Source organism: Oncorhynchus mykiss, chromosome 10 (assembly GCF_013265735.2).
Source record: "Oncorhynchus mykiss isolate Arlee chromosome 10, USDA_OmykA_1.1, whole genome shotgun sequence".
Taxonomy (NCBI): domain Eukaryota; kingdom Metazoa; phylum Chordata; class Actinopteri; order Salmoniformes; family Salmonidae; genus Oncorhynchus; species Oncorhynchus mykiss.
In genome coordinates, this window is record NC_048574.1 from 6429933 (window position 1) to 6457668 (window position 27736).

Below are 27736 nucleotides of genomic sequence, written 5' to 3' on the forward strand. Positions count from 1 at the left end.
TTTCTTTCATACATCACATTTATTTACACTGAACAGCATCATGATTCACATTCATGTATATAACTGGTTGATCCCCTGAATTACAAAAAAAAAGGCAAGACAGAAGTGATAACCAATGGTTGTGTACCAAGTCATCGACTGTCTCAAATGAGGGCATTTGATTAATCTGGCCCGGGTAGGCGTGTTTTGCACCGGGTGATAGTTGATGGCATTTGTTTTGGAACCCTGTTAAAGACATGGGAGTAATGAGTAGGAATTATGTGTTTTCACATGCAAAAGTGAGTTTTTTTTTAATCAAAAGCAATCTGCCTTCGGAATGAAAACTTAACATGACCGAACAGCGCAGATGACTGTTGGATTTGAGAAGGACACTCCTTCTTACTGCTTTTGATCATTCACGTCACGCGCCATAGACCGTTGTCCTGCAGCTCAGCATAATCAAATCCACCCATTGACTGACATTGCTATAACATACGCGGATAGGTAAAATACCTACCCAAGGGGTTGTAAGATCTGCCAGGCGTCAGCAACGTCTGAGCAGAGGGTCGCACAGGAATAGGTGCGGTTTACACAGGCACACCAATTCTGATCATTATTCCACTGAATCAGATCTGGTCATTTGACCAATTAGTGCAACAAATATCAGAATTGAGCTGCTTGTGTAAACGCAGCCATTGATCCCGTTGTTTCTGGTAATTGTGTGTCTTCATAGCGTTCTAGTCGTCACGCAGTCTGCGCCATACAGGTTGGTGTTAAAAACGGAACAAAACATAATTCCTACTCATTACTCCCATGTCTTTAACCTGTTCCAAAACGGAACAAAACAGAGGACTCATCAAATAAGAAATGATTGTTTTTGTTTTCGGGTTGCAAAGCGTTTAGAAATGTTTTGTTATAATGTGCAGGGTTCTGCGCTGATGAATACCACCCAGGTGTGTCAGGGATATGTAGCCAGGTAGCAGGGGTACCTGGACCAGGTGGGCAGCAGGCCCGTCTCATTGGCCAGCCTCCAGTACCTCTCCCTCAGGAGGAAGGCCCCAGCTTTGGGCTGCCTCTGCCGGCTGAAGATCCCCTTCTTGTTGCCCACCACACGGGCCACCGCTGCAGAGAGAGTGAGAGAGACATATGTTCATTTCCCAGAGTGCTTTGTTTCAGCCGTCAAAGTATAGATAAAACTATAGATCTGTACAGAATACAAGCTATTTTTTTTATTTAACAAGACAAGTCAGTTATGAACAAATTCTTATTTATAATGACGGCCTAGGAACAGTGGGTTAACTGCTTGTTCAGGGGCAGAATGACAGATCTTTTTACCTTGTCAGCTCTGGGATTCGATCTAGCAACCTTTTGGTTAATGGTCCAACACTCTAACCACTAGGCCTGTCGCCCCGGGAAGCAAACAAGGGAACCATCGTCTAATTCGTCACCACCAAATTCCAGAGGTGTAGACTCACTCGGGTCACATGACAGGAGCACACAGTGCCTCCAGGAAGTATTCACACCCCTTTGTCCACACTGTTGTGTTACAACCTTGCACTTCAAATGGATTACATTGAGATTTGACGTCATTGGCCCACACATAATACCCCATAATGTCAAAGCGGAATATTCTCTCTCTCTCTCTCTCTACTAATGAAAAGCTGACATTGACTCGAGTCAATAAAGTATTTAACCCCTTTGTTATCGCAAGCTGGAATATGTTCAGGGGTAAAACTGTGCTTAATAAGTTGCATTGACTCATCTCTGTACCCCACAGATACAATTATCTGTAATGTCACTCAGTCGAGCAGTGAATTTCAAAAAACAGATGCAACCACAGAGACTGGGAAGGTTTTCCAATGCCTCGCAAAGGGGGGCACCTATTGGTAGATAAAAAAATGTAACATTGAATTTCCCTTTGCGCATGGTGAAGTTATTAATTGCACTTTGGATGGTGCATCAATACACCCAGTCACTACAAAAGATACAGACGTCCTTCCTAACTCAGTTGCCGGAGAGGAAGGAAACCGCTCAGGAATGTCACCATGAGGCCCGATGGTGACTTTAAAATAGAGTTGAATGGCTGTGATAGGAGGAAACTGCGGATGGATCAACCACATTGTAGTTACTCCACAATACTAACCTAAATGACAGAGTGAAAAGAAGGAAGCCTGTACAGAATAAAACATATCCAGAACATGCACTCTGTTTGCAACAAGGCACTAAAGTAAAACTGCAAAAAAACGTGACAAAGCAATTCACTTGTTGTCCTGAATACAGTGTTATGGTTAAGGGCTTGTAAGTAAGCATTTCCCTGTAAGGTCTACCTGTTGTATTCAGCATTTCCCTGTAAGGTCTACTACACCTGTTGTATTCAGCATCTTACTGTAAGGTCTACTACACCTGTTGTATTCAGCATCTTACTGTAAGGTCTACTACACCTGTTGTATTCAGCATTTCACTGTAAGGTCTACTACACCTGTTGTATTCAGCATCTTACTGTAAGGTCTACTACACCTGTTGTATTCAGCATCTTACTGTAAGGTCTACTACACCTGTTGTATTCAGCATTTCCCTGTAAGGTCTACTACACCTGTTGTATTCAGCATTTCCCTGTAAGGTCTACTACACCTGTTGTATTCAGCATTTCACTGTGAGGTCTACTACACCTGTTGTATTCAGTATTTCACTGTGAGGTCTACTACACCTGTTGTATTCAGCATTTCACTGTAAGGTCTACTACACCTGTTGTATTCAGCATTTCCCTGTAAGGTCTACTACACCTGTTGTATTCAGCATTTCCCTGTAAGGTCTACAACTGTTGTATTTGGCGCATGTGACAAATCCAGTTTGACGTGACGCATTGTCAGGATGCGAAAATAGAATGTTTATAATAGTACTCAACATTTAAAAAAAAAAAAAATCCAGTATGGTTTAATAAAATGTCAGGATGTTCCTCATTTCAGCTCTTCATCTAGTAGAATTCAATGCACACTTTGCCCACAATGCATTGGAAGAGGTAGCCAAACAACAAAACTTAGGCTACTTAATTGGGAAGATGTCTTGAAGCTTCTGCGGTGACATTCAAAATGTAGGCTAAGTAGTTCCATGAAGGTGGAAAAAGTACCCCACTGTCATACTGTAGTAAAAGTAAAGATACCTTAATAGAATATGACTCAAGTAAAAGTGAAAGTCACCCAGTAAAATACTACTTGAGTAAAAGTCAAAATATATTGTTCTAAAAAAATATACTTATGTCTCAAAAGTACAGATAATTTAAAAATGCCAAACCAGATGGCAGTTTGTTTTTCTTAAATTTATGGATAGCCAGGGGCACAACACACAGACATAATCTACAAACAAAATGTGTGTTTAGTGAGTCTGCCAGATCAGAGGCAGTAGAGCAGGGATGTTCTGTTGATAAGTGTGTAAATGGGACCATTATCCCGTCCTGCTAAGCAGTTAAAATGTAACGAGTACTTTTGGGTGTCAGGGGGAAATATGTATGGAGTAAGAAGTAGTAAAACAAAAGTAATCAAAAATATTAATAGTAAAGTACAGATACCACCAAAACAACTACTTAAGTAGTACTTTAAAGTACTATTACTTAAGTACTTTACACCACTGACCATACTAAACATATCATACTAATTTGAGTGTCCCGTACTGTTACATCTAGTCTACAAGACCAGGCTGTCCAAAGTGATAATGTGCAGACAGACCATGCTGTCCATCTAATCCTGCAACCTCCACTGCATAAATGCAGGCCGTGCGATTCTGCAGGCCGTGCCATTCTGCAGGCCGTGCCATTCTGCAGGCCGTGCCATTCTGCAGGCCGTGCCATTCTGCAGGCCGTGCCATTCTGCAGGCCGTGCCATTCTGCTTGCTCTGGACTCCAGAACAAGCCTCCAACAACAACAAAAAATACAGAAATAAATTGTTTTACACCTGCATCTTAAGTTTTGAAAATGCTTTGCCGTTTATGGCTGTAATGACAGGTCCCATTCGGGCAGCTTTGTGTTGCTTTTGACCCACAGTTTCTTCTTCTTCTTCTCTTTTTCCCGCAGGTCAAACAGTTTGAAAACCACGGAGCTAGCTTACAGATTGTTGATTTGCTGTACAGCTATTGGCTCGGGTCCTTGAACAAACATCACGTTGTAAGGAGAGAGGATTTCCATAAATAAATAGGCAGCTCCAAAAGAGTTTGGGTTTATCAAGAAGATCAAACTGCAAGCTCATAAAGCAAATGGGACATCAATCAACAATTACTAGCATAGGCCTACAGGTCTTTTAGTACGTCGAAATGGCTTGGTATTGATCACTTACTTATGAAGCTATTGGAATTTCTTAAAATTCATTATTACATTTTTTTTGGGGGGGGGGACATAAAATACTAAAAACTAGGGCCAGGATGATACCAGTATTGCAATGTTTTTTTTCTTCTCCCCCGTGGCAAATATTAAAAACATGAAGCAAACCAAAGGATGACCTTTAAAAAAAAAACTGCTGTGTATAAAATGTGGTGTGCTATAGCTTGGAAAAGAATTAAAATGTGGTGTGCTATAGCTTGGAAAAGAATTCAAATGTGGTGTGCTATAGCTTGGAAAATAATTAAAATGTGGTGTGCTATAGCTTGGAAAATAATTAAAATGTGGTGTGCTATAGCTTGGAAAATAATTAAAATGTGGTGTGCTATAGCTTGGAAAAGAATTAAAATGTGGTGTGCTATAGCTTGGAAAAGAATTCAAATGTGGTGTGCTATAGCTTGGAAAAGAATTAAAATGTGGTGTGCTATAGCTTGGAAAAGAATTAAAATGTGGTGTGCTATAGCTTGGAAAAGAATTAAAATGTGGTGTGCTATAGCTTGGAAAATAATTAAAATGTGGTGTGCTATAGCTTGGAAAATAATTTAAAATGTGGTGTGCTATAGCTTGGAAAATAATTAAAATGTGGTGTGCTATAGCTTGGAAAAGAATTAAAAATGTGGTGTGCTATAGCTTGGAAAAGAATTAAAATGTGGTGTGCTATAGCTTGGAAAAGAATTAAAATGTGGTGTGCTATAGCTTGGGAAATAATTTAAGTGTGGTGTGCTATAGCTTGGAAAATAATTAAAATGTGGTGTGCTATAGCTTGGAAAATAATTAAAATGTGGTGTGCTATAGCTTGGAAAAGAATTAAAATGTGACTCTGGATGACATCATAATGATGGTCTGTTTTCCTTAAAGAAGAAGTGAAAAAAAAAAAACGGCTTCGTGTTTCGCTTCATTATTTTTATTTTGTGTTTGGTTTCCTTGCCACGATACTGGTATCATCCCGGCCCTAGTCAAAACGTCAGCAAATCAGCTCCAAGTGATTATCATTTTAGAAATTTGTTCTGATGTATTCCCACCCCACGCATGGTAGAGAGATGTAATCATACACAAAATGTAAGCAAGGTATTAGATTTTAGTCAAAATATTTGGGCTTCTTGTGGTCATTTTAAAGTGTACAAATGATTTTGTAATTTTGTTCCGGTCCCCTGACCATCCGCTCAAGAAAGAAAGAAATCGTCCCGCGGCTGAATCTAGTTGATGATTCCTGGTGTAAACCCTCCTTGTGTGCCACACCCATTCCTGCTGACTCCGAGCTTACCAACCACTGGGAGCTTTAAATATCATTCACATCAATATCAGCACCTTTTCAAGAACTGGCCTAGTTTCAACTCCTACCACTACCCCACCGCCACACTACTAACTCCTACACTACTAACTCCTACATTACTAACTCCCACCCCTACACCACTAACTCCTACCACTACCCCACCGCCACACTACTAACTCCTACCCCTACACTACTAACTCCTACATTACTAACCCCTACACTACTAACTCCTACCCCTACACTACTAACTCCTACATTACTAACTCCCACCCCTACACCACTAACTCCTACCACTACCCCACCGCCACACTACTAACTCCTACCCCTACACTACTAACTCCTACATTACTAACCCCTACACTACTAACTCCCACCCCTACACTACTAACTCCCACCCCTACACTAACTCCTACACTACTAACCCCTACCCCACCCCTACACTACTAACTCCCACCCCTACATTACTAACTCCTACACTACTAACTTCCACTCCTACACTACTGACCCCATACACTACTAACTCCTACATTACTAACTCCCACCCCTACACTACTAACTCCTAAACCACCCCTACACTACTAACTCCCACTCCTACACTACTAACTCCCACACTACTAACTCCCACTCCTACACAACTAAATCCTACACTACTAACTACCACCCCTACACTACTAACTCCTACCCCACCCCTACACTACTAACTCCCACCCCTACATTACTAACTCCTACCCTTACACCTTACTAACTCCAACCCCTAACTCCTACCCCACTACTGAACTACTAACTCCTACCCCTACACTACTAACCCCTACCCCACCCCTACATTACTAACTTCCACTCCTACACTACTAACTTCCAACCCTACACTACTGACCCCTACACTACTAACTCCTACACTACTAACTACCACCCCTACACTACTAACCCCTACCCCACCCCTACACTACTAACTCCTACACTACTAACTCCCACCCCTACATTACTAACTCCTACACTACTAACTCCCACCCCACCCCTACACTACTAACTCCCACCCCTACATTACTAACTCCTACACTACTAACTTCCACTCCTACACTACTAACTTCCACCCCTACACTACTGACCCATACACTACTAACTCCTACACTACTAACTCCCATCCCTACACTACTAACTCCTACACTACTAACTCCTACCCCAACTCCTACACTACTAACCCCTACCCCACCCCACCCCTACACTACTAACTCCTACACTACTAACTCCTACACTACTAACTCCCACCCCTACATTACTAACTCCTACACTACTAACTCCCACCCCTACACTACTAACTCCCACCCCTAACTCCTACCCCACTACTGAACTACTAACTCCTACCCCTACACTACTAACTCCCACCCTACACTACTAACTCCTAAACCACCCCTACACTACTAACTCCCACCCTACACTACTAACTCCTACACTACTAACTCCTACACCACCCCTACACTACTAACTCCTACCCTACTAACTCCTAAACCACCCCTACACTACTAACTCCCACCCTACTAACTCCTACACTACTAACTCCTACACCACCCCTACACTACTAACTCCCACTCCTACACTACTAACTCCTACACTACTAACTCCTACACCACCCATACACTACTAACTCCTACCCTACTATCTCCTACCCCACCCCATACTACTAACTCCTACACTACTAACTCCTACCCTACTATCTCCCACCCCACTCCTACACTACTAACTCCTACCCCCACACTACTAATTCCTACCCCACACTACTAATTCCTACCCTACACCACTAACCCCTACACTACTAACTCCCACCCCTACACTACTAACTCCTACACTTACACTACTAACTCCTACACTTACACTACTAACTCCTACACTTACACTACTAACTCCTACACTTACACTACTAACTCCTACCCCACTACTAACTCCTACCCCTACACTGCTAACTCCCACCCTACACTACTAACTCCCACCCTTACACTACTAACTCCTACCCCTACACTGCTAACTCCCACCCTACACTGCTAACTCCCACCCTACACTACTAACTCCTACCCCACTACTAACTCCTACCCTTACACTACTAACTCCTACCCCACTACTACACTACTAACTCCTACTCCACTACTACACTACTAACTCCTACTCCACCCCCACACTACTAACTCCTACTCCACCCCCACACCACTAACTCCTACCCCACACCACTAACTCCTACCCCTACACCACTAACTCCTACCCCTACACCACTAACTCCTACCCCACCGACACACAACTAACTCCTACCCCACCCCCACACCACTAACTCCTACCCCACCCCCACACCACTAACTCCTACCGCTACACCACACCACTAACTCCTACCGCTACACCACTAACTCCTACCCCACCCCCACACCACTAACTCCTACCCCACCCCCACACCACTAACTCCTACCCCACCCCCACACCACTAACTCCTACCGCTACACCACTAACTCCTACCGCTACACCACTAACTCCTACCGCTACACCACTAACTCCTACCGCTACACCACTAACTCCTACCGCTACACCACTAACTCCTACCGCTACACCACTAACTCCTCGTACTACTGCCGTCTTTCCCCTCACTCTAGGCTCCATTCAATCCGTAAGGCGGAAGTTCATCGCAATAATACGGTTGAGCCGACATACTGTATGCAGTTCACCATGAACTCAGTCTCTGCCAACGCTGGAACATTGCCTATCAATTTAAAAATCGCGCTATAGCGCTGAACTTCTGCAATACGGATTGAATCGAGCCCCTTGAGTAAAGAAGAAGAAAAAAAAAAAATCCAAGTCAATAATATTAGCTAAACAAGCAAAGGCATGACAACCAGCTTCAATGGTAGGTTTTTACAAGAACGGTTGTCATAACGACACTTTCAATCTATTCCAGTCCTTCAGGTTTTCAGGAATTCCTCCTTACTTTGTGCCGTCATGAAGTCAGCAAAGTTCCAGATGAGCTCTCCAATGACATACTCCTTCCTCTTCTGGTCGAACACATCATGGTAGTTTTTTAACACTATTTTCTGGTATTCCTCAGTGAACATCATGGGAGGATCCTGTAAAAAAACAAACATTTTATTTCCATTGATCATTCAAGCTCAACCACTTAACCGGTGTTCAGGCCTAGGTAGGTGCTTGACAGAGGTCTTTGTTCAAGCACATTTTGACAAAATGGTATCCAGACTATTGTTCGCCTCAAAGAGAGACCTTGAAATCTTAACAAGCACAGGTCTGTTTACTTTTGACAACACCTTATGTTATTTTAAACATGTCTGTTTCTGACCTGTGGAGAACATGACACGGAACATAGAACAACAAAGTAGTTCTGGAACACTCACCATGTGCATTCCCGGAACCACGTCAGCTCCGTATTCACTCTGGATTATGGGTTTCTGGTACTTCCTGTACCAGTTCTCAAACTGGGTGTTGAGCTGGAAGGGGATGACCTCCGGGTGACCCGGGTCATGGTACCAGGAGAAGTAACTGTTCACACATATCACATCCACATAGGGAGCCTTGTGGGGGGGAGGGGGGGGGGGGGGGGGGGGGGGGGGGGGGGGGAGCAGTGTTACGGTGTTCAACTACAATTTCATTGGTATTGAATTGCCATTGTAAATGTATGGAACGTTACGTTCATAATTGAAATGGATGGAGCCTATGTATAGCCGTTTTTCAATGTGAGAAGAAATAGTGTTGCAGTCCTTGTTATGATATATATATATATATATATATTCATTGGCATTGAATTGCCATAGTAATGTATGGAATGTTACAGTCATAACTGTGCTTAGTTTAGTCACTGAAACTATGCCTGGTAAGTCTGAGTGGAACAGACACTCAGTAAAACCATTCCTCTTATAGAGTTATCTGCAGAAGGGAGTCACACCTCAGCGAGCCAGGATGATTGAATCAGGGCATAGGTATGCCTTCAAAAAGAAATGGCTATTTATTTATATATATATATTTTGGCATCAAGCACAGTCAAAGGCTCTTTTTCAGTTAGTCTTTCCTCGATTCCTCATATTCTCTACCCTGAAAACGTCTTGGAAGAGGTCCACAATTCCCCCTCTGACCTTTTTCAAAAAGTTTTGAGAAGGAGAGGAATCGAGGACAAGCAAATTGAGAAAGCCAATCCTTCATAAACATAACAAGAGAAACACAGTGAAGTCTCACCCCCTTGTCTCTGGCAAAGTTACTGGCGGTGATAAACGTGACCGGTCGCGTGACATCCAGAGATTTGGTATGAGCTATCAGTGTCCTGAAAAAGACAAAACACATTTAGAGAGCAATGGTTTCCTTGTTCCAAGATGGGGTAAGGGGTCAGAGGGTCAGGGGGTCAGGGTACAGAGACTTAGTGAGGAAGAAAGGACCGGGAAGAAAAAAATGACTGATAGCGTGAGGCCGTCTTTGTTGACTACGATACACTCAGTATCACAGTTCGAGGTCGACCGATTAATCGGAATGGCCGATTTTCATAATCGGTAATCTGCATTTTTTTGGGACACCGATTATGGCCGATTACATTGCACTCCACGAGGAGACTGCGTGGCAGGCTGACTACCTGTTATGCGAGTGCAGCAAGGAGCCAAGGTAAGGTGCTAGCTAGCATTAAACTTATCTTAACATAATCACTAGTTACCTAGACATGGTTGATGATATTACTAGTTTATCTAGCGTGTCCTGCGTTGCATATAATCGATGCGGTGCCTGTTAATTTATCATTGAATCACAGGCTACTTCGCCAAACGGGTGATGATTTAACAAGCCTTTCGCATTCGCGAAAAAAAGCACTGTCGTTGCCCCAATGTGTACCTACACAAAAACATCAGCGCCTTTCTTAAAATCAATACACAAGTATATATTTTTAAACCTGCATATTTAGTTAATATTGCCTGCTAACATGAATGTCTTTTAACTAGGGAAATTGTGTCATTTCTCTTGCGTTCTGTACAACAGAGTCAGGGTATAGGCAGCAGTTTGGGCCGCCTGGCTCGTTGCGAACTGTGTGAAGACTATTTCTTCCTAACAAAGACCGCAAACTTCGCCAAACGGGGGATGAAGTTTATTTTTAAAACCTGCATATTTAGTTAAGAAATTCAAGTTAGCAGGCAATATTAAACTAAGGAAATTGTGTCACTTCTCTTGCGTTCATTGCACGCAGAGTCACGGTATATGCAACAGTCTGGGCCACCTGGCTCGTTGCAAACTAATTTGCCAGAATTTTACGTAATTATGACATAACATTGAAGGTTCTACAATGTAACAGCAATATTTAGACTTAGGGATGCCACCCGTTAGATAAAATACGGAACGGTTCCGTATTTCACTGAAAGAATAAAAGTTTTTGAAATTATAGTTTCCAGATTTGACCATATTAATGACCTAAGGCTTGTATTTCTGTGTTAATTATAATATAATTAAGTCTATGATTTGATAGAGCAGTCTGACTGAACGATGGTAGGCAGCAACAGGCTCGTAAGCATTCATTCAAACAGCACTTTACTGCGTTTGCCAGCAGCTCTTCGCAATGCTTCAAGCATTGCGATGTTTATGACTTCAAGCCTATCAACTCCCGAGATTAGGCTGGCTATACTAAAGTACCTATTAGAATATCCAATAGTCAAAGGTTAATGAAATACAAATGGTATAGAGAGAAATAGTCCTATAATAACTGCAACCTAAAACTTCTTACCTGGGAATATTGAAGACTCATGTTAAAAGGAACCACCAACTTTCATATGTTGAGCAAGAAACAAACTTTAGCTTTTTTTTTTTACATGGCACATATTGCACTTTTACTTTCTTCTCAAACCCTTTGTTTTTGCATTATTTAAACCAAATTGAAAATGTTTCATTATTTATTTGAGACTAAATACATTTTATTGATGTATTATATTAAGTTAAAATTAAAATTAAAGTGTTCATTGTTCATTCAGTATTGTTGTAATTGTCATTGCAAATAAATATATATATATAAATAAAAATTGTCCGATTAATCGGTATCGGCCTTTTTTTGGGTCCTCCAATAATCGGTATCGGCGTTGAAAAATCATAATCGGTCGACCTCTAGTCGGGGTATCAGACTGTCTTTGTTGACTACGATACAAACTCAGCCTCACAGTATCAGACTGTCTTTGTTGACTACGATACAAACTCAGCCTCACAGTATCAGACTGTCTTTGTTGACTACGATACAAACTCAGCCTCACAGTATCAGACTGTCTTTGTTGACTACGATACAAACTCAGCCTCACAGTATCAGACTGTCTTTGTTGACTACGATACAAACTCAGCCTCACAGTATCAGACTGTCTTTGTTGACTACGATACAAACTCAGCCTCACAGTATCAGACTGTCTTTGTTGACTACGATACAAACTCAGCCTCACAGTATCAGACTGTCTTTGTTGACTACGATACAAACTCAGCCTCACAGTATCAGACTGTCTTTGTTGACTACGATACAAACTCAGCCTCACAGTATCAGACTGTCTTTGTTGACTACGATACAAACTCAGCCTCACAGTATCAGACTGTCTTTGTTGACTACGATACAAACTCAGCCTCACAGTATCAGACTGTCTTTGTTGACTACGATACAAACTCAGCCTCACAGTATCAGACTGTCTTTGTTGACTACGATACAAACTCAGCCTCACAGTATCAGACTGTCTTTGTTGACTACGATACAAACTCAGCCTCACAGTATCAGACTGTCTTTGTTGACTACGATACAAACTCAGCCTCACAGTATCAGACTGTCTTTGTTGACTACGATACAAACTCAGCCTCACAGTATCAGACTGTCTTTGTTGACTACGATACAAACTCAGCCTCACAGTATCAGACTGTCTTTGTTGACTACGATACAAACTCAGCCTCACAGTATCAGACTGTCTTTGTTGACTACGATACAAACTCAGCCTCACAGTATCAGACTGTCTTTGTTGACTACGATACAAACTCAGCCTCACAGTATCAGACTGTCTTTGTTGACTACGATACAAACTCAGCCTCACAGTATCAGACTGTCTTTGTTGACTACGATACAAACTCAGCCTCACAGTATCAGACTGTCTTTGTTGACTACGATACAAACTCAGCCTCACAGTATCAGACTGTCTTTGTTGACTACGATACAAACTCAGCCTCACAGTATCAGACTGTCTTTGTTGACTACGATACAAACTCAGCCTCACAGTATCAGACTGTCTTTGTTGACTACGATACAAACTCAGCCTCACAGTATCAGACTGTCTTTGTTGACTACGATACAAACTCAGCCTCACAGTATCAGACTGTCTTTGTTGACTACGATACAAACTCAGCCTCACAGTATCAGACTGTCTTTGTTGACTACGATACAAACTCAGCCTCACAGTATCAGACTGTCTTTGTTGACTACACCACATAGTGAAGTACTGTAACATCAAGAAACTTTATGGAGGAAATTCCTGCTGTTTGCCTGTCGGTCTGTCCCTCCCTGCCCTGAGTGGATGTAAGGACACCTGTAGCTGCTCTGTGAACGGCAGGGTTCAGTAGTACTCGGACTGCATTCCACATGCCAGTAATCCATTCTACCAGGACATGCTCAGACTCACCCATACACTGCGCTCCCATCTGATGAATAAGCAAAGTACACACCCACTCACATGCGTGGGTTTTACAGACGTAAAGCGAATACCAAGGCTGCTTGAAATACCTTGGAAATTGTAGCCTTCAAGGCCTTGCCCGCCCGCCCTCAAGCAGCACTGAGGTAGGTAGTCCTCCCAAAAAGAACGCAGCCTAAAATCTTTGTGGCGGCAGGTAGCCTAGTGGTTAGAGCGTTGGACTAGTAACCGAAAGGTTGCAAGATCGAATCCCCGAGCTGACAATCTGTCGTTCAGTTAACCCACTGTTCCTAGGCCGTCATCAAAAATAAGAATTTGTTCTTAAATGGACTTGCCTAGTTAAATAAAGGTCAAATAAAAATAATTAAAATCTGTTATGCTAGGTAGTCCGCCAATAATAACACAGCCTCTGTTATGCTGTTTCCCTTCCTCTATGACGTCAGTAATGCTAGGTAGTCCGCCAATAATAACACAGCCTCTGTTATGCTGTTTCCTTTCCTCTATGACGTCAGTAATGCTAGGTAGTCCGCCAATAATAACACAGCCTCTGTTATGCTGTTTCCCTTCCTCTATGACGTCAGTAATGCTAGGTAGTCCGCCAATAATAACACAGCCTCTGTTATGCTGTTTCCCTTCCTCTATGACGTCAGTAATGCTAGGTAGTCCGCCAATAATAACACAGCCTCTGTTATGCTGTTTCCCTTCCTCTATGACGTCAGTAATGCTAGGTAGTCCGCCAATAATAACACAGCCTCTGTTATGCTGTTTCCCTTCCTCTATGACGTCAGTAATGCTAGGTAGTCCGCTAATAAGAACACAGCCTCTGTTATGCTGTTTCCCTTCCTCTATGACGTCAGTAATGCTAGGTAGTCCGCCAATAATAACACAGCCTCTGTTATGCTGTTTCCCTTCCTCTATGACGTCAGTAATGCTAGGTAGTCCGCCAATCTCTGTTATGCTGTTTCCCTTCCTCTATGACGTCAGTAATGCTAGGTAGTGCGCCAAACTCTGTTATGCTGTTTCACTTCCTCTATGCCGATTGTTTACACACTGAAAGTGAATGCTTAGATAAAAGCATGAAAACCTTTTGCCTTAAAACAAAAAAGGCACCAAAAGTACAAACATTTTCTGCTTTGCACTTTGCTTTGCAATTCTGCAACACACTGCACATCGTTTCTTACATTAGACACTTCGTTCAAGAATGAAATCTCTTGCAATCATTGGGAAAACGCTTCAATTCAAAATGCAAAACATAGCTGAAATTGGCAACACCCACACACGAAAACACTTCTACAGTAACTGTAGGTAAGCTCACCTCTTTTGAGAGAACTCTCCAAGCAGTGAGAGAGAGAGAGAGAGAGAGAGAGAGGAAGAGAGGAGTAGAAGGAGGACGAAGACAAGAACAAAGGGGACCGGGCAATAGACGGAGACATATTTCTGACAACATTAAGGGCCACTTTGGTGGACCGTGTCATAAATCACGGCCTGACGATGAGGGAGGCGGAGAGTCCATCCCAACCTGAGTCGCTACACGGTAGCCTCCATAATACGAACATTTTAGACTGGAGAACTTCAACGTTCTACACTAGACTGTACCTACGTAATTGTTGCAAGACAATGGCATCATATTCTTGCATTTTCTACAGAACTGCCAGACGACTTCCTGTGGGTGGAAGGCAACGTCTGTTCAACATGAACAGGAACTGGAATCTAGTGTTGGCAAACACTAGATCCGCCTACATCAACTACGAGAGAGCAAATCATCGCAGATCACACAACGTTCCATAATAAATCAACCCGTGTCAGTATGGTCGACACTCTGCCGCCATCTTGCGTCAACACCAACTTACGATGAAGCGGCTGTTCAACAGGGTTCCATTTGAGATGAACAGCGTTAGAGTCAAAGGTCCTTCGCTATGACGACGTGCAAGTAAGTGTCACTGTACGATACTGTAATGGCAGTAGATTGTGTCCTACTGGCATTGCATAGATACATTCAGACAAAGCAGTATGTGACCTAGGCAGGGGGGAGCGGTTTATTTATTTTTGCTGTTGCAAAATTGTTCCAATGTAACAGTATAACTTTAGTCCGTCTCCTCGCCCATACCCGGGCTCGAACCAGGGACCCTCTGCACACATCAACAACAGTCACCCACGAAGCATCGTTACCCATCGCTCCACAAAAGCCACGGCCCTTGCAGAGCAAGGGGAACCACTACTTCAAGGTCTCAAAGCGAGTGACGTCACCGATTGAAATGCTATTAGCGCGCACCACCGCTAACTAAGCTAGCCGTTTCACATCCGTTACACCCCCCCCCTCCCCTCCCTTTGACCTCCTCCTTTTCCGCAGCAACCAGTGATCCGGGTCAACAGCAAAAACCCACCCCCCACCCTTATGTGAAAATGTAGACATCTTCTGTTAAAAAGAGTCGTGGACTTTGATACAGCTGCACAGCCTTACGAGTTCATTTTCATTGATGAAGCTGGACTCAATCTAGCTAAAACCAGGCGTCGGGGCCCGACATGTTACAGGACAAAGAGCCGTTGTGAATGTCCCTGGGTAGCGCAGGGGGAATGTTATAGGACAAAGAGCCATTGTGAATGTCCCTGGGCAGCGAGGGGGAACGTTATAGGACAAAGAGCAATTGTGAATGTCCCTGGGCAGCGCAGGGGGAATGTTATAGGATAAAGAGCCATTGTGAATGTCCCTGGGCAGCGCAGGGGGAATGTTATAGGACAAAGAGCCATTGTGAATGTCCCTGGGCAGCGCAGGGGGAATGTTATAGGACAAAGAGCAATTGTGAATGTCCCTGGGCAGCGCAGGGGGAACGTTATAGGATAAAGAGCCATTGTGAATGTCCCTGGGCAGCGCAGGGGGAATGTTATAGGATAAAGAGCCATTGTGAATGTCCCTGGGCAGCGCAGGGGGAATGTTATAGGACAAAGAGCAATTGTGAATGTCCCTGGGTAGCGAGGGGGAACATTATAGGACAAAGAGCCATTGTGAATGTCCCTGGGTAGCGAGGGGGAACATTATAGGACAAAGAGCCATTGTGAATGTCCCTGGGTAGCGAGGGGGAACATTATAGGACAAAGAGCCATTGTGAATGTTCCTGGGTAGCGAGGAGGAAATAGCACCTTGTGTGACACCATTAGTCTGCAAGGAGTTCTCCATTACCATGCCACCCTCGGTCCCTACAATACTGCACACATAATCATATTTCTGGATGCACTACATAATGCAGTTGTACAGGACGGACCAGAGCAGCCCAGGTCTGTTGTCATCTGGGATAACGTTAGTTTCCTCCGGGCTGCTCTGGTCAGGGACTGGTTCACCAACCACATTAACTTCTCAGTTGAATACTTGCCCCCTTTACTCCCCATTTATCAATCCAATTGAGGAATTATTTTCGTGTTGGAAAGTGTATGGACCGCCAACCACATGCCAGCCTGCCTCTTCTGCAAGTCATGGAAAAGGCATCCGGAGACACTGAGCTGGGGTCAGTCCAGGGTTGGACACAAGGCCATTATTTTCCCCGTTGCCTAGCCAGGGATGACATGAGGTGTTGTTGCCAGACCCTAACAGAAGACGGGATCCATAAACCGTCCATCCCATGCAATACTTTATAAAAAATAAAAAAAATCATTGCACTGTAATTCTTTTTTGTTTCCATGAGTTTACAGTAACATATTAATTACTGTAATTCTACGTGTGTTTTGTTGTTGTAAAAACCTGCAATGGCAAAAAAAAAAATAAGTTGTATATATTTGTTTTCTGAAGCCATTCTATTTTTGTGTTCATTGAAAATGTACTGTAACGGGAACAATCTTTAATAGAATCTTTAATAAGGTATATAAAGTACTAAAGACAGTGTTTTGTATAAAGTACATCAATCAGTGTGTTGTTGCTGCTATGAAAGAGTCATTCAAAACAGTGCATGACAGTGCAAAAAAATTACATTTTGAAAAAGGATTGTTAGGTTTTAATTGCAGAGTTTCATGTTGACATAGAAGTGTTGTCATATTTGGCGTGTGTGTGTGTGTGTGTGTGTATATATAGAGTTGACACAATGAGCCAAATTCTGCAACAAGTGTGTCAGCAACTGCAAAACGCTGTAATGCTCCGTTTCCTTTCCTCTATGAGGTCACCATTACCACACCATGTCCCTTCCTTTATGACATCACCAGTAACGTGTTCATGTGAGAAGCGAAAAGAGGAAGTTAAAAACTAACTGACAATCTGTTCACTACAACATCACTCCATCATAATGTGAATGTGCATTTTTTTTTTAACTTTAAAAAAACAACAAGGACCCACATTCACGGAATGAATACTAAACGTTCTCTTACTTGAAATAGAATCCAGCAGGGGGCATCTCAGCGGCCGGCTCATTGGCTACAGACCACATGACCACGGAGGCGTGATTCTTGTCCCTTCTCACCAGTTCGTCCATGACCACCAGGTGATGAGACAGGGAGGCGTTCCCAAAACTACGGCTGAGGGACAAGCGAGAGAGGACAGGGTTAATGGCTATCACAGAGACACAGAAGACATGACGCTGGATTCTATCCACGATGTAATGGCAGAGCATTGATAATATCGCTCTGTTTTATGTGATATATAAATGTAACTGTCCATTAACAACTGAGAAGGTAATGGTAAAGACATGCAAGCAGGCGTGAAAAAAAAAAACACACTGTTTCCGTGTGAAAAACACCTGACGTTCTCGTCAAAAAATGTTGCACCAGGGGTGTATTCATTACAGAAAACGTTTACGAACCAAATGCAAGCACACGGAGGCAAAACAAGCGTTTTTTAAAAATTTGACAAATACAGGCATGCCTCTCCCCTGTTTCGTTCCATTTGCTTCCGGTTAAGAAATTTTTTTCTAAAATAAAATCAGCTGAATGAATATACCCTTGTGGAATGTGTAACTTTTAACTGAGGTCACAGAAACTGCCAACATGGCAATGCACAAAAAAACAAAAAACAAAGGTAACCTGCCTAAAAGATTACCGCCCCGTAGCATTCACGTCGGTAGCCATGAAGTGCTTTGAAAAGGCTGGTCATGGCTCACATCAACACATAATTCCATCATGCCAGAAACCCGAGACCCACTTCCAATTCGCATTCCGCCCCAACAGATCCACAGATATATCTATTACACTCCACACTGCCCTTTCACACCTGGACAAAAGGAACACCTATGTGATTAATGCTGTTCATTGACTACAGCTCAGCGTTCAACACCGTAGTGCCCACAAAGCTCATCACTAAGCTAAGGACCCTGGGACTCACTCTGCAACTGGATCCTGGACTTCACCCACAACTGCGTGGCCAAGCACTACACCAACACCATCATTAAGTTTGCTGACAACAAGTGGTCGGCCTGATCACAGACAATGAGACCTGGTCGCGTGGTGCCAGGACAACAATCGCTCCCTCAATGTGAGTGAGACAAAGGAGCTGATCGTGGACTACAGGAAAACATTAACATCGATGGGGCTGAAGTGGAGCGGGTCGAGAGTTTCAAGTTCCTTGGTGTCCACATCACCAACAAACTATCATGATCCAAACACACCAAGACAGTTGTGAAGAGGCCACGACAACACCTTTTCCCCCTCAGGAGACTGAAAAGATTTGGCATGGGTCATAAGACCCTCAAATTTCTACAGCTGCACCATCGAGAGCATCCTGACTGGTTGCATCACCGCCTGGTATGGCAACTGCTCGGCATCTGACCGCAAGGCACTACAGAGGGTAGTGGTATAACATATAACTTAACGGCCTAGTACATCACTGGTGCCAAGCTTCCTGCCATCCAGGACCTCTATTCCAGGCGGTGTCAGAGGAAAGCCCTAAAAATTGTCAAAGACTCCAGTTACCCAAGTCATACACTGTTCTCTCTGCTACCGCACGGCAAGCGGTACCGGAGCGCCAAGTCTAGTCATAGACTGTTCTCTCTGCTACCGCACGGCAAGCGGTACCGGAGCGCCAAGTCTAGTCATAGACTGTTCTCTCTGCTACCGCACGGCAAGCGGTACCGGAGCGCCAAGTCTAGTCATAGACTGTTCTCTCTGCTACCGCACGGCAAGCGGTACCGGAGCGCCAAGTCTAGTCATAGACTGTTCTCTCTGCTACCGCACGGCAAGCGGTACCGGAGCGCCAAGTCTAGGACCAAAAAGCTCCTGAACAACCAAGCCATAAGACCGCTGAACAATTAATCAAATGGCCACCCGGACTATTTTGAAATTGCTGCTACTCGCTGTTTGTTATCGTCACTTTACAAATGAGTGATGAGCTTTGTGGGCACTACGGTGTTGAACACTGAGCTGTAGTCAATGAACAGCATTAATCACATAGGTGTTCCTTTTGTTATTGTTATGTCATTTTATTGATACTTCGATTTTATTTTTTACTTTAGTTTATTTACTCAATATTTTCTTAACTCTATTTCTTGAACTGCATTTTTGGTTAAGGGCTTGTAAGTCAGCATTTCACAGTAAGGTCTACTACACCTGTTGGTTAAGGGCTTGTAAGTCAGCATTTCACAGGAAGGTCTACCTACACCTGTTGGTTAAGGGCTTGTAAGTCAGCATTTCACAGTAAGGTCTACTACACCTGTTGGTTAAGGGCTTGTAAGTCAGCATTTCACAGGAAGGTCTACACCTGTTGGTTAAGGGCTTGTAAGTCAGCATTTCACGGTAAGGTCTACTACACCTGTTGGTTAAGGGCTTGTAAGTCAGCATTTCACGGTAAGGTCTACTACACCTGTTGGTTAAGGGCTTGTAAGTCAGCATTTCACAGTAAGGTCTACTACACCTGTTGGTTAAGGGCTTGTAAGTCAGCATTTCACAGTAAGGTCTACCTACACCTGTTGGTTAAGGGCTTGTAAGTCAGCATTTCACGGTAAGGTCTACCTACACCTGTTGGTTAAGGGCTTGTTAAGGGCACAGTGTCTCCTGACCCCTCCTGTCTCAGCCTCCAGTATTTATGCTGCAGTAGTTTATGTGTCGGGGGGCTAGGGTCAGTTTGTTATATCTGGAGTACTTCTCCTGTCCTATTCGGTGTCCTGTGTGAATCTAAGTGTGCGTTCTCTAATTCTCTCCTTCTCTCTTTCTCTCTCTCGGAGGACCTGAGCCCTAGGACCATGCCCCAGGACTACCTGACATGATGACTCCTTGCTGTCCCCAGTCCACCTGGCTGTGCTGCTGCTCCAGTTTCAACTGTTCTGCCTTATTATTATTCGACCATGCTGATCATTTATGAACATTTGAACATCTTGGCCATGTTCTGTTATAATCTCCACCCGGCACAGCCAGAAGAGGACTGGCCATCCCACATATGCTCTCTCTAATTCTCTCTTTCTTTCTCTCTCTCGGAGGACCTGAGCCCTAGGACCATGCCCCAGGAATACCTGACATGATGACTCCTTGCTGTCCCCAGTCCACCTGACTGTGCTGCTGCTCCAGTTTCAACTATTCTGCCTTATTATTATTCGACCATGCTGGTCATTTATGAACATTTGAACATCTTGACCATGTTTTGTTATAATCGCCACCCGGCACAGCCAGAAGAGGACTGGCCATCCCACATATGCTCTCTCTAATTCTCTCTTTCTTTCTCTCTCTCGGAGGACCTGAGCCCTAGGACCATGCCCCAGGAATACCTGACATGATGACTCCTTGCTGTCCCCAGTCCACCTGACTGTGCTGCTGCTCCAGTTTCAACTATTCTGCCTTATTATTATTATTATTCGACCATGCTGGTCATTTATGAACATTTGAACATCTTGACCATGTTTTGTTATAATCTCCACCCGGCACAGCCAGAAGAGGACTGGCCACCCCACATAGCCTGGTTCCTCTCTAGGTTTCTTCCTAGGTTTTGGCCTTTCTAGGGAGTTTTTCCTAGCCACCGTGCTTCTTCACCTGCATTGCTTGCTGTTTGGGGTTTTAGGCTGGGTTTCTGTACAGCACTTTGAGATATCAGCTGATGTACGAAGGGCTATATAAAATACATTTTGATTTGATTTGATTTTGATTTGTAAGTCAGCATTTCACGGTAAGGTCTACCTACACCTGTTGGTTAAGGGCTTGTAAGTATGCCTTTCACAGTAAGGTCTACTACACCTGTTGGTTAAGGGCTTGTAAGTAAGCCTTTCACAGTAAGGTCTACTACACCTGTTGGTTAAGGGCTTGTAAGTAAGCCTTTCACAGTAAGGTCTACTACACCTGTTGGTTAAGGGCTTGTCAGCATTTCATTGTAAGGTCTACTACACCTGTTGGTTAAGGGCTTGTCAGCATTTCATTGTAAGGTCTACTACACCTGTTGGTTAAGGGCTTGTCAGCATTTCATTGTAAGGTCTACTACACCTGTTGGTTAAGGGCTTGTCAGCATTTCATTGTAAGGTCTACTACACCTGTTGGTTAAGGGCTTGTCAGCATTTCATTGTAAGGTCTACTACACCTGTTGGTTAAGGGCTTGTCAGCATTTAATTGTAAGGTCTACTACACCTGTTGGTTAAGGGCTTGTCAGCATTTCACAGTAAGGTCTACTACACCTGTTGGTTAAGGGCTTGTCAGCATTTCACAGTAAGGTCTACTACACCTGTTGGTTAAGGGCTTGTCAGCATTTCACAGTAAGGTCTACTACACCTGTTGGTTAAGGGCTTGTAAGTCAGCATTTCACAGTAAGGTCTACTACACCTGTTGGTTAAGGGCTTGTAAGTCAGCATTTCATTGTAAGGTTGTTGTTGTTTGTATTTATTTGGCGCATGTGACAAATACAATTTGATTTGACTTACATGTCTGCGATGCCCACCCCGGGACACTCGTCAATGACCACAATGCCATGGCGGTCTGCCATCTGCAGGATCTCCTCAGCGTACGGGTAGTGACTGGTCCTGAACGAGTTGGCCCCGAGCCACTTCAACAGGTTAAAATCCTTCACAATCAGGGGCCAGTCCAGGCCCTTCCCTCTGATCTGACACAGAAAGCAGGGGGCAACAGTTAAGTGACCTATTTAATAGACTTAAGAGAGACCTATTTCCATTGACCTTTAAATCATTCCAAAATGCATGACAGAACTACTGAAATGAGTTTGTTAAAAACCAGAGAAACCGATAACTTCAAAATCAGCGTCAACATTCATATATGGAATAAAACTGAACAACACCTGTAGGACACCAGTTGTAAACGCAAGAGGAAACTGCCAGTGTTTTGCTGTCCTCTAGAGGTACGACTCAGTACTCACATCAGCATCCTCATGTTTGTTGACTCCGTGGAAATAGAAGGGTTTGCTGTTGATGAGAAACTGTGTGTTGGTGACCTGGACAGTGCGGATTCCCACAGGCAGAGCATAAACATCCTCACAGACAGAACCCTCGCTAGCTGTCGTCATGTGAACCTGGAAACAATTGAGATGAGGTGGAATGTTCAGAATGTAGCAGATAGAAATGGAAAGAGTAGAGTTGACAAAAACAAATCTGCACTACAGATAATCATATATCTATATATCTCTATCTGAACATTCTATAATGTTGCATTACATTCTGTAATGAACAGGCCCTAGCCAGGAGGATTGTTCCAGTCAGAGCCCCTTCCATTAACACAGGAAGTAGGGACGGTGTGATGCCGAGTGGTCAAACCAAGGCGATGTTCATGGTAGCGTTGACTCATCACAAGGAAAAGGTTAATACATGAAAACAAACCAGTAAATATTAAGCAAGTGCTTTTAATTTCTCTAAAACATACACTAAAACAAAAATATAAAAATGCAACAATTTCAATGACTTCATAAGGAAATCTCAATTTAAATAAATTCATTAGGCCCTAATCTATGGATTTCACATGGGCAGGAGGGGGCAGCCATGTGTGGGCCTGAGAGGGCATAGGCCCACCTACTGGGGAGCCGGGCCCAGCCAATCAGAATAAGTTCTCCCAACAAAAGGGATTTATTACAGACTGAAATACTCAGTTTCATCAGCTGTCCAGGTGGCTGGTCTCAGACGTTCTCGCTGGTGAAGAAGCCTGATGTGGAGGTCCTGGGCTGGCGTTGTTACACGTGGTCTGCGGTTGTGAGGCCGTTTGGACGTACTGCCAAAATTTCTAAAACAACGATGGTGGCGGCTTATGGTAGAGAAATGAACATTCTCTGGCAACAGCTCAGGTGGACATTCCTGTAGTCAGCATGCCAATTGCACGCTTTCTCAAGACATCTGTGGCATTGTGGTGTTACAAAACTGCACATTTTAGAGTGACCTTTTATTGTCCCCAGCTCAAGGTGCACCTGTGTAATGATAATGCTGTTTAATCAGCTTCTTGATATGCCACACCTGTCAGGTGGATGGATTATCTTAGCGAATGAGAAATGCTCACTAACAGGGATGTAAACACATTTGTGCACAACATTTGAGAGAGATATTTTTTGGAGGTATGGAACATTTCTGGGATCTTTTATTTCAGCTCATGAAACATGGGACCAACATTTCACATGTTGCGTTTATATTTTTGTTCAGTATAATTAAATGTCATGGTCGTTCATATACATTTGATAAAAAATTACATTAAAAACAAACACTAAAAAGGAACAGACAGTGGATCACCTAAGCCTTGCAACTAGGAACATAGCCCAACTTACCTCCATAGAATACAGATAACCTGGGCTCTCATGCATTAGATACGGCCACCACAGGCTGACGTCCATCACTTTGAGGACCCCAGACGGTCCAGTGGAGGAGGCCACAGAGTGCCCATCTTTGTCCGACAGGGTCACCTTCAGCGTGGAGTTGAGACTGCCCAGCACTGACACCTGGTAACTGATGAGCCCTACACCAAAGGGCAGAACAGGAGAGACCAACACCTTAGTACACTAGTGCCATTTTTCACACTATTCCATAGTTCCTGGAATCATGCAGAAAAGGACAATGTGAAAAGGAAACAGCCAAGACAGCACGATAAAGGTTTTGTTCAGCACGATAGTGTAAACAGGGTATGGATAAACTTGGGAATGGAAAGACCTAACCAGTCACTCGAGCAAGTGGATGAGAAAATATGTTTTGTTGTTGTTGTTGCACTCACCAATGTTGTCAGCAAAGGATGTCAGCACTGTGATGTCATCAACATGCGCCGTAGGAGTGGTATACAGCAGAACAGGACGATGCAAACCAGCATAGTTGAAGAAGTCAAAGTTTGTGTTTTGTATAACATAGTTAGCAGGATACCTGTAGATAAAATACAGACACCATAGTCAGCAGGATACCTGTAGACAAAATATATATAGACACCATAGTCAGCAGGATACCCGTAGACAATACATAGATACCATAGTCAGCAGGATACCTGTAGATAAAATACATAGACACCATAGTCAGCAGGATACCTGTAGACAAAATATATAGACACCATAGTCAGCAGGATACCTGTAGACAAAATATATAGACACCATAGTCAGCAGGATACCTGTAGACAAAATATATAGACACCATAGTCAGCAGGATACCCGTAGACAATATATATAGACACCATAGTCAGCAGGATACCTGTAGACAATACATAGACACAATATAGATTTCCGAAACAAGATATTTTTTTTAACCACCCTCAAAACATCAGAAAATGCATTGTTGCTTACTTAGCCTCAACCTCAGACGTTCTAGGTTTGGTCTCCAGAACATCTAAAATTAGTGTCTGACAATGTGAGATTACTCCCAACTTAAAAATTATACAACCCCCCACCCCCAAAAAAAAACCCCACCCACATTTGAATATATTTTACATTGAAATGAAGTCATCACTTTACCTGGTGGGGTCGTCAATATGTTGAATGGTCCCCGGGGGCAGAGTATGGAGAGTCAGGGTGTTGTTGACAGCTATGGTGATCCTGCAGGCCACACCCGGGTCCTTGCGGAGGACATCGCTGATCTCAGCCTCGAAGGGAAGATGGCCACCCTCGTGCTCTGTCATTTTGATTCCATTCACCCACTGGGCAGGGAATGGAAAAAGAGTGTGAGAAATATAGGACTGTTATTCCCATGTGGCACACACACACACACACACACCACACACACACACACACAGTTGAAGTCGGAAGTTTACATACACCTTAGCCAAATACATTTGAACTGAATTTGAGTTTTTCACAATTCCTGACATTTAATCCTAGTAAAAAAGTCCCTGTCTTAGGTCAGTTAGGATCACCACTTTATTTTAATGCGAAATGTCATAATAATAGCGGAGAAAATTATTTCAGCTTTTATTTCTTTCATCACATTCCCTGTGGGTCAGAAGTTTACATACACTCAATTAGTATTTTGTAGAATTGACATTAAATGATTTAACTTGGGTCAAACGTTTCAGGTAGCCTTCCACAAGCAAACCATAATAAGTTGGGTGAATTTTGGCCCATTCTTCCTGACAGAGCTGGTGTAACTGAGTCAGGTTTGTAGGCCTCCTTGCTTGCACACGCTTTGACAGTTCGGCCCAGACATTTTCTATAGGATTGACGTCAGGGCTTTGTGATGGCCACACCAATACCTTGACTTTGTTGTCCTTAAGCCATTTTGCCACAACTTTGGAAGTATGCTTGGGGTCATTTTCCATTTGGAAGACCCCTTTGCAACCAAGCTTTGACTTCCTGACTAATGTCTTGAGAAGTTGCTTCAAAATATCCACATCATTTTCCTCCCTCATGTGCCATCTATTTATGTACCTCCTGCAGCAAAGCACCCCCACAACATGCTTCCACCCCTGTGCTTCACAGTTGGGATGGTGTTCTTTGACTTGCAAGCCTCCCCTTTTTCCTCCAAACATAACGTTGGTCATTATGGTCAAACAGTTCTATTTTTGTTTCATCAGACCAAAGGACATTTCTCCAAAAAGTACGATATTTGTACCCATGTGCAGTTACAAACCCCAAGTCTGGCTTTTGTTATGGTGGTTTTGGAGCAGTGGCTCCTTCCTTGGTGAGCGGCCTTTCAGGTTATGTCGATATAGGACTGGTTTTACTGTGGATACAGATACTTTTGTACCTGTTTCCTCCAGCATCTTCACAAGGCCCTTTGCTGTTGTTCTGGGATTGATTTGCACTTTTCACACAAATGTTCATCTCTAGGAGACAGAACACTTCTCCTTCCTTCCCTCCAATTGACTCAAATTATGTAAATTAGCCTTTCAGAAGCTGCTAAAGCCATGACATAATTTTCAGGAATTTTCCAAGCTGTTTAAAGGCAGTCAACTTAGTGTATTTGACCCACTGGAATTGTGATACAGTGAATTATAAGGGAAATAATCTGTCTGTAAACAATTGTTGGAGAAATTACATGTGTCATGCACAAAGTAGATGTCCTAACCGACTTGCCAAAACTATAGTTTGAGTGGTTGAAAAACGGGTTTTAATGACTCCAACCTAAGTGTATGTAAACTTCCGACTTTTATCGATCCACACACACTGAGGAATGTACATTGCAGATTAACTCACGTAAGAGTAGGTTGTGGAGTTAAAGCTATCACGCAGAATGTCAACTGGAGCTGAAAACAAGTGGTAGAAGATTTATGAAATACTCACGACCACTGAGTAGTAGTGTGCACTCCCAACCCTCAGCACGACTCTGGTTCCCTCATCAGACACCCATCGTGAGGGTACCAACACCTCTCTCTCATACCACACCCAGCCAATGAAATCCCTCAGCTGTGGATCCTGGGTGATGTCGTTGTAGCTGGCAGGCACTGGCATGTCAATCACTGGACCGGTCTAGACAAACGGATAGAAATAGAGAGAGAGAAAAAGAGAAGAGGTGAAAAATGAACACGAACAAATGTTTACACTCGTTTTGACTTGAATCATCATCAAGACAGTTTACACAAAGTATTAGCTCAAATACATGCAAAGACTTGGCGAAACAAACTAGTTTTAGTTGGTTTGAAGTTTCAACATTGCCTACAGATGTTCTGCAGACTAGAGATTGGATAATCGTTTTGTTTACAGACTAGCCTATCAATGTTCCCCAAACAGACCACGCATTAAACAGGTAAGTTATAAAGTGGCAGATAACTATTCTGAACAAACAGGAACTCGTAGTCCACATGCTTCTGGCGACGCTTTTATGACACCATATCCACGTTACATAGTTAATGTGATTTATTAAACACTGGATTTTCGTGTTTACCTCTGCAAGGCGACTTTTATACCATGCCTGTTGAAAGCCCAAGTTCCTGTCGTGGGAGACGTCGGCTCTGAAGTCCCACAGCCCATTCAGCTCTTTGATCTCCCGCGACGACGACTCTCGGGGGAAGAGCATTCCACCGTCCAGCAAATGAGCGACATCCCATGCTGCAGATAGAAACACAAAACACTTCACTAGCCTTCTAAACGGCTCCATTTTCACAGTTCACACATTGGCTAACAACAAACGTCTTTCGCTTACAGAAGTTAGTCTTTAAAGTAAATCTTCTTCTTCTTCTGT

At 43.3% G+C, this 27736-nt stretch overlaps 1 protein-coding gene across 1 annotated transcript; it reads right to left on the reverse strand.

Annotated features, from left to right (window-relative positions):
- Window positions 1-27736, reverse strand: LOC110533291 (beta-glucuronidase). Its single transcript, XM_036989579.1, has 12 exons — window positions 27440-27736; window positions 26839-27024; window positions 25075-25256; window positions 24354-24496; window positions 23914-24101; window positions 22528-22680; window positions 22079-22257; window positions 17622-17768; window positions 9835-9919; window positions 9000-9176; window positions 8582-8717; window positions 1-1101 (listed from the first exon to the last, which is right to left on the reverse strand). Exons 1-12 carry the CDS (start codon window positions 27650-27652, stop codon window positions 938-940), a joined length of 1953 nt encoding a protein of 650 aa, XP_036845474.1. The 5' UTR covers window positions 27653-27736; the 3' UTR covers window positions 1-937.

What these genes read in the sequence shown, in the direction of transcription:
- LOC110533291 (XM_036989579.1), bottom strand. Translation starts at nt 27,652, where the DNA reads ATGGAGCCGTTTAGAAGGCTAGTGAAGTGTTTTGTGTTTCTATCTGCA. An exon ending in GTTATCTGTATTCTATGGAG is followed by an intron (nt 22,681 to 23,913) that starts GTAAGTTGGGCT and finishes AATTGTTTCCAG; the next exon opens with GTTCACATGACGACAGCTAG. An exon ending in GGGGTGGGCATCGCAGACAT is followed by an intron (nt 17,769 to 22,078) that starts GTAAGTCAAATC and finishes CTTGTCCCTCAG; the next exon opens with CCGTAGTTTTGGGAACGCCT.